The following is an 8,128-nucleotide window of genomic DNA, read 5'->3' as shown; positions in this document are numbered from 1 at the left end:
CATCAAAATAAGTGTGGCCAGCAGGTCAAAGGAGGTGATTCTCCTTTTCTACTCTTCTCTCAGGAGACCCTACCTGGAGGACTCTGTCCAGCTCTGGGGCCCCCAGCGTAAGAAAGACACGGACCTGCTCAAGCAGGTCCTGAAGAGAGCCACAGAGATGATCAGGGGTTGGACCTGGATGAGAATAGGCTAAAAGAGTTGGGATTGTTCAGCCTGGAGAAGAGAAGGCTCCAGGGAGACATTGTAGCAGCCTTCCAGTACTTAAGAGGGGGCTCACAGGAGAGGATGGGGAGAGAGGGACTCCTTATCAAGGAGTATAGTGGTAGGATGAGGGGTAATGGTTTCAAACTCAAAGCAGGCACATTTAGAGTAGATACTGGGAAGAAATTCTTTACTGTGAGGGTGGTGAGACACTGGAACTGGTTGCCCGGGGAAGCTGTGCATGCTCCATCCCTGGCAGTCTTGAAAACCAGGCTGGCTGGGGCTTTGAGCAACCTGGTCTAGTGAAAGGCATCCCTGCCCATGGCAGAGGGGTTGGAACTAGGTGGTCTTTAAGGTCCCTTCCAACCCAAACCACTCTATGAAACTGGTTGTGTAGGCAAGTCCTGCACTGAGGATGCAGGAAACTGAAAGTCACTTTCCAGCTTTCTCCAGTAAGGAGCAATCTCAGCCTTTCTCTTAAAAATCCCATGTGAGACCATAAGGCTATTGCTCATATATGCAAAAAAAAAACCTCTTGGAAAAACTGTACATGTATGTTTAGATTTAAAAAAAAAAAAAAATCTTAAAAAAATTCTTAAAACTTTCAAAACTGGTTAGGATGATCTTGGGGGAGGGAATAATGTGTAACAGTCCTGAAAATTTCCTCTCTGTGACCAGAATCTGCCTGGGGGCTCACTGAGCATTAAGTCTGGCATACAGCAAGTGGCCCAAGTAAAATAAAAAAAAAAAAAAAAAGCATGTTGACTTCTATTTTAGCTTTTGCAATCTAATGCCAGTTTTAAGATGAAAAATTTGGGAAAGGTCGAAGAGTGGCATGTTGCATTGCTTAAAACTGTGCCTAAGTGTGTCTTTGGGCTTGGTAAAAATAACCAATTTAGGGCAAGCATTTTTCTGAAGCATGTTTTGTTTTCATCGTGTCACAATTCAGTGTTAATGGATGTCTGGAAGTAAGTGATTTAAGAAATAGAGACAGTTTAAGAGGAAGAAAAATCAGTCAGGATTCCTTTACGTGCCAGTTACAGCTGACTCCCAGAGCTGTTCCATCCCACCGTGTGCTTTCAGCGTGCTGGACCTGGCAGCACAGAGCAAAGCCAGGGTCAGGAGGACAGTTCTCCAGTTCTTGTTTAACATAACTGATTTGCTCCTGGTTGCTCCACTGTCTCCTCACTCCTCATGGTGTGTTGGACACATGGCAGTTGTATCATGAGCAGGGTTTAAGACGTGGACTCCTGTACCATGTCACCTGCTCGTAACAGCCTTTGTGCTTTCCACTCCTTCCCACTTCACAGCCTGGTGTGTAGGGATGGGCACACCTACAGTTACCACAGAGGAGCTCCTGTACACTCGTCTTCCCTTGCAGATCTGTGAGTAGTTATAAATGGAATTTTCTCTGCTCTGCTTACTTGAGACTCCTCTCAAGCTGTTCAGCTCCCATCTGGTGGAATTTGGAGATAGATTGGAGAACTGCTTACCTGGAAATGTTTTTCTCTGAAGATGGCTGCTTATTGCACAATTCCCAGTGATTCTTGCCCACACACAAACATTGCCTCCAGAAACAACCAGTTGCTCTGTTAGACTTCACTGGGATTCCTTAGTAGTTTGCTAGTTTGCCAACCTGGCCTGTTCTGGTGTTTAGTTTAGGAGATGGTTAAGAGTGACAGAGGCTTCAGGTCCCGCTGCAGGTGTCTGAGGCTCAAAGTCTGAACTCGAGAACTTCCTCTCTAGTTTTGGAGGGAAACTAGTGACTCAGGAATGGGAATCTTGGAGACTGGCTGTATTGGAGAGAACAAGCATTACAGACAGGTAATCTTCTCCTTTTCTTCTAGGTTTGGAAGAACATCATTCTCAGACTCTGAGATATCTGGACTTTTTAACAGGGTGCTACCTAGAAGAATATAAGGAATTGATCCTTGTACCTTCCTTTCAATTACTTTTTTTTTGGATTTGTACCTCTTCCTTTTTCTGTGGTTTTAGATCAAGGAACACCATGAGCACAGTGAGTATTTTACTACTCAGTGCAAACCTGATTCTGAAAGTATGTGTTTTGTGGGGCTTATAGAAATGATTTTAAGAGTTTGTAGTAAATGCATGAAGGTTTAGCGTGCTTATGTTCCTGTGTAAGTTGATGTTCTGGGATACTTGAGATGTTTAATCTCCCTCAGTGCTGGCAGTAGTTCAGAAATGCTTACGGTGTGAGCAAAACCCTGATACAGCTGTGCATGAGCCTCCTCATTTGCAAACCATCACAAGATGTTTTTCCTTTGTGACCCGTCTGGTACGAGCTCTGGGGTGGTGGCTTTCCCCTGACGCAACGCGGCCAGGTAGGAGTGACCCACACCACTGTTCAGTGCACATTGCAGCCTTTCTGAGGAGCGTTTTGCCTATCCTTGTTGTGTTTTCTTTGGTGCAGCAGAGATGAGGGCCACAGTAATGTTACTCCTGAAGAAAATGCTACAGCTCTGTTCTCTCTTAGACTCAGCGAAAGCGCCGTGGAGGAGCTGTTGGTTCTCGGCAGGCGCGGAAGCGAAACAGGCTGATGACAGCTTCTACAGCAGAAATGGCTTCAGAGGCAGAGCCAATAGAACTTGAAGAAAGTGGTAAGCTGTCTTTTTAACTTGATAAGAATATCAGTTGCTTCTGGAAGATTGGGGTTCCACTGAAGAGGAGGTTTTGCCAGTTTCTAGGCCCTTTACTGGGGAGGAGTCCCCTTAGTACAGAGAGTGGCCAACTATGGGAACCCCCAAGCTTTAACAAGGTAATTAAAATTTTCTCAGTAGTTGTGCCCCATCCCTCAAGGGGACATTTACAGCACGGTAGTGTAATGTTGTTCTATCCTATGTGATCCCTGCTTTATTCTCTGTGATAAACCTCCTTTGTTAGATGCATAATCTGTTGCTGTGTACCTGCTGCCAGCTGTTGTTATACAGCAGAGCTGTATGAGTTGCTCAGCCACTGTTGTCTTGCATTGCAACTTGGAGGAGACATTGGTGTCAATGGTCTACCTGGAATCCTGAGGGCAAAGCTTGAGTGAAATGTTGCCAACGTTCCTGAAGAGCAGGGGGACAGAGAGCAAGGTTGAATCATAACTCAGGCTGTTACATGGTGGCAGGCAATTTTGTTTCTCTGCAGTCTCTGATCATTTTTCTAATGTTCTGTTTTTAAGCTGGTGAAGAAGTAGTAGATCTCACATGTGAGTCTGCTGATCCTGTAGTCGTTGATCTAACTCACAATGATTCTGTTGTGGTAAGTAGTGAATGGCAAACTTATCTAAATCTTGTAGTCCAGTTAGGTTTCTGTTGTGCTTTCTCATGGGATCTGGCTTCAGAGGGATAAGTTTTAAGTTCCAAGTTGCCTTGTCAGTGTATGAAAGCCATGTGTTAAAAGTCAGCCCCAAAACTCCCCGGAGGTGTGCTTACAGATAGCGAGGGGATAGTCTAAAATAGCTCTTTGCTCCAGAACCTGGGGAGAATATAGAACAGTCACGGGTAATGTAACATAAGTAGATGCAGTTAAAAGTTGAAGCTACAGTAGATATATCAAAGCTATAGGCCAGCAATTTAAATAGAAGGTGAAGGAGAGAGCAGTTTGTCTGCAGCCTCACAAATCTGAAGTGTTTAGCTGCAGTGTTGGTTTAAGGGACTCCTGGCAGGGAGGTGCCAAGCACAACTGTAGCTGATCATGGTACAAACCAGTTCAGTTTAGTATTCCAGAAAGTCTTAAAAAAAAAAAATCCACTGAATCTGATAGCATTCGATCCAGTCCTCAGTGTAGTTTATGACCTCAGTTTTGGGATGCCACTGCTGCCCTACAAACCAGAAACAAGTGGCAGAAATAGCATGGGGGTATCTCCTGCTGGGATTGTTCCTGAGCTTTTGCAAAGGAAAGGCCTCAAACCTGACGACATCATCTGCATTACCCCAGCCCTAGTTCCACCCAAGGCAATACTGGGTTTGGGTTTGTTTTTTTTTCTTTAGCAGCTGTCTATCTACTTTGAAGTGTTTGTGGATATCACAACTGAAGTTGCTTGTCTGAGGGAGAAAGGGGGAAAGAGTCTTCTCCAGCCCAACCCACATCTGGATACTGAAACTCAGGAGCATATCTTGTCTGGTGTTTGTATGTAACAGCAGGGGTGCGCACCAAAGTCTAACTGTGTTTTCTTTTCTCTCCCTTCCCATCTGTATCGACGCAAGATTGTTGAAGGTGAGTTGACATTTTACCACTGGTGACGGAATTGTCATAAATTTATTTTTTTCTGTGTCTCTTTTCCAGTGAACTTGAGCAGCATGGATTGAAACTGCACTTACTGAAGGGCAAAGGGCAGCGCTAAAGTATCTGAGCAGTGTCTTAGAGAATGGATCCAATCTACGTTTGATAGTTGCCATCAGAGCTTGTCGAAAATATCTGAAATAAAAGACACTGAAGCTGCTCAAAATACGTTTTCTTATTTTTCAAAGACAGAAGCTCTGTAAGCCCAAAGTTGATAGCATTTTTTAATTAGCCCTGGAATATCTGCCTTGGCTTAGAAAATGTCAAAAGGCTTTTTTTAGCCGGTATTGCTCTGAAGGATCTAAAGCAGAAAATTATTTGTGGTCATAGTATTCACTTTCATTATCTAGTCTAACACGTCTCAAAGTTTGTACTGAGAAGTATTAAGAAGTATGGATTTTTTTTTTTCTATACACCTGTCAGACCTTGTTCTGATAATATCTGAGATGTATTAGTATGTTATTTGCTTCTTTAATGTAATATGTTCTGTGCTCTGAATGGAGCAAAAGCAAGTGAAAAATACTTACAAGTTGTAGCTGGAAACTTAGGAAGGAATTCTAATTTTGTGGCTATTTATGAAATTTTAATTGATTAGTGCTTGATTGTTACATGTACACTGGAATTGCAGAAATAATTATTGCACATGGTTTATAATTATTGCACATGGTTTATAATTATTGAAAAGCAAACAGCAGTTCTTTAACCTTAGAGTGTTACAGGCCAAACAATTAAAAATGGTCTTTCAATCTTCTTTTTTCTTGGGCAATATAACTCTGCTTTCAATTTATCTTAACTCAGGAGGAATGTGATGAAAATTTTCAAGGAGACACTGCTTTTTTTTTTTTTTTATAATTTCCAAATACTAGTCTTAAAAAGACACGCTTTGCAGAAACTGCCTTTGAGTGGGGAGGTTTGGTTTAATGCAGACAAAGAAGAGTGGAACAGTTTAGTATCATCTCTGGGTAGAGCAGTGAGGAGCCACAGCAGCTCCATAATTAGCAGTTTTTTAGATTTTAAGCATCTTTCCTGTCACTTGTGAAACTTTCTGAACAAGGCACTGTTTTACAAGGTCTTTTTGTTATGGATGTGCTACCTTTCCATGCTGCTTGGCAACTTAACTGCAGTTCATTCCCTGTGTTTGTAGGGTGAATAGAGCAAATGTTTTGTGTAGAGATGTAATGGAATAGTCACAATGTCTGCAAGTGTTCAGCCCGAACGTTTAGGAAACTAGTTTGTTTGCTTTGAACCCAGCTGAATAAAGTTGGACCATTACAAACTACTTATAATCATGTATTTCAAGAACAGGTCCAGGGAGAGAGATAGATACAGATATATAAAACTAATCTATCTAACTTACCCAAATTAAATTGCAGAGAATCAACGACCAAGGAGAAATCTTAGGCTAAGAAGTCAGCGACAGTCAGACAGCTGCGTGCTGAGTAGTGATGATGAAGATGAACCAAGAGATAATGATGTGTATGTGACAGATAAAGTGTCTCAAGAACTGGGACCACTGGAAGATGAAACTGCAAGTTCCAAGTATGTATTGTATGACTTATGACCTGCCAATCATTGAATTTTACTCCTTATACATACAGGACTAAGTTATATTGCTATAGCCTGTGGATCTTTGAAGTCTTAAGTTACTCTAGTTAGTTCTCTCTTTCAATGAGTACAATATCGCTTCTCATGTGATAACCAAGTGATACCATTTGCATTTTAGGATAAAAAAACAGCCCAAGACTGAGGAGACCTTTGCATACAACCTTAAAGATGAGTGTGGGGGTATGGCAAGGAAGGACAACGAGTCACAGGCTACAGTTCATAATGTATTGCATTTACTTCTCATGCAAAGCTCTAGGAGTGATGTTAGATATGGAAACACCTTTAGTGGTGTTCATTTGGCTTCATATCATGAGACCAGTAGACAGTAGCCTGGTAAATTCCAGTAAAAACTATTATTAATTCACTGCTTTTTTACACACTGTGCCAATGAGCTGCCTTTTTCTGTCAGAGTGGGACCCATTCTGCCCCAGCTGTAATTGTAAGGCAGTGGAGGTAATACTGATATAGCCAGTTTCTGTTCTGTCCCTGGCATGCCGTGGAGCTCTGCTATGTTTCAGTGTTGGATGGGGAGCTCACTTTCTGGGCCAGGTGCCTGTGCAGTAAGGACCCCATTCCACAGAGGAGCAGTAAACTCTGCTGTAGGAGCACTCCACTATGTTAAGACACACACAGTGAATTAAATGGAACCAGGCGTCTGTGAGACTAGGGAGGACAAAGAACATGACAATAGTGGTGTAATGTTTTTTTAAGCATTTGGCGGGAGGGGTGATACAGGTTTAAATAAAACTGGTGTGCTTTGAGCCTTCTGGATTACTTGAAGGCAATGCAGGAGAGAACTTGGGTAGGGTAATTTTGGATGTCACGTCTTACATATGTTACCTAGAGAGATTATGCCATTCTAAAATGCAGCACATTTTGCGAATAGATCTGTGATTTATTTTGGTCAAGTATTTAGGGGCATAAATCCCACTAACTAGTTAATATTAAGTTTAATGTTTTGTTCCTTCAGTCTCAAGTTTCCCTGTTTAAGAATGTGCCTTCCTGCCCTGTTTAGGGAAGGCTGGAACTGCTCGGTGTTGCAGCATTTGACACTGACAGAAAGGCACTGGGGTGGCCACAGAGCTGTCTCCAGTGCTGCTCTGTAGTGTTAGACTACTTTTCCTTATGTGAAGGCCATCATCAGTTGTAATAAATCACTGAATTGATATTATAGCTGTTGCATAAGGAACTTGAGAGGTGTAATTGGAAGAATTAATCACTGCTTAAGATTGCAGGATAAATGATAACGTCTATCTTGTGCTTTCTGTTCCAGTTTAATAAATTACAAACTGTTGCTCAGCGTGGTCAGTGACATAAAGCCAAGTGTTGAAGACTTACAACGCTTCTTACCGTGACAGTTTAAAACAGAGATTGAATTGTCAATAGAAGTGGCAGGAAGCTCTGTCTCTTTCTGATAGAGCATATTACTCAGCACGTGGAGTATCGCGTGTTCCTTACACAGGACAGCAATGTCCAGAGCAGCTGTGTAAGCGTGTGTGCAGTACAGCTGTCCTGGAGGCTGGGAAGGTCTCTGTAACCACAGCCTGGTAAAACCTACTGATTTGGCCTTCCCTTTTCTGAACTAGAAATCTGTTCTTTACTATTTCTTCACATCAGTGTGTTCCTGCCCTTCATCTGATAAGGAAGGAGTTGGTGGTGTATGGTCTTGGGCTGGGATGTTGCTAAATTTGAATAGGATGAATAGGGGATGCATTATTTGCTGACAGAGTCTTTCACCTCCAGAATGACTGGTTTCCAAAGGACAGCTAGATGCCTCTGTTCCAAACCTCAACTTTACAAGCTGTCGAAGACTGATACTGCCATACATGTGCTGCACAGTGGTAGAGCCTGCTGCTCCATGCCAGAGTAGAGCAGAGTGACTAACTGCATCTTCCTCCTAATGGAAAGCAAGACACTGATTCTGCTAGATGAGGGAGACCTTATTAAAGCTACTTATTAAATGGAACACCTTGGGAGAGTTAAAGGTACTCAGGGACCTTCAGATAAGTAAGGGTAAGAAGGAAGAACCAGGGAA

General features: G+C 42.5%; 1 protein-coding gene across 1 annotated transcript; it reads left to right on the top strand.

Annotated features, from left to right (window-relative positions):
- Window positions 1–2,054: 2,054 nt before the first annotated feature.
- On the top strand, window positions 2,055–7,448 carry RNF4 (ring finger protein 4). Its single transcript, XM_008935624.1, has 6 exons — window positions 2,055–2,218; window positions 2,696–2,819; window positions 3,386–3,465; window positions 4,413–4,422; window positions 5,862–6,027; window positions 7,367–7,448. Exons 1-6 carry the CDS (start codon window positions 2,210–2,212, stop codon window positions 7,446–7,448), a joined length of 471 nt encoding a protein of 156 aa, XP_008933872.1. The 5' UTR covers window positions 2,055–2,209.
- Window positions 7,449–8,128: the final 680 nt, after the last annotated feature.

The sequence above is a fragment of the Merops nubicus genome, unplaced genomic scaffold (assembly GCF_000691845.1).
Source record: "Merops nubicus isolate BGI_N331 unplaced genomic scaffold, ASM69184v1 scaffold4822, whole genome shotgun sequence".
Classification (NCBI taxonomy): domain Eukaryota; kingdom Metazoa; phylum Chordata; class Aves; order Coraciiformes; family Meropidae; genus Merops; species Merops nubicus.
Note: the sequence above shows the minus strand (reverse complement) of the source record. Positions and strands in the feature narration are given on the sequence as shown.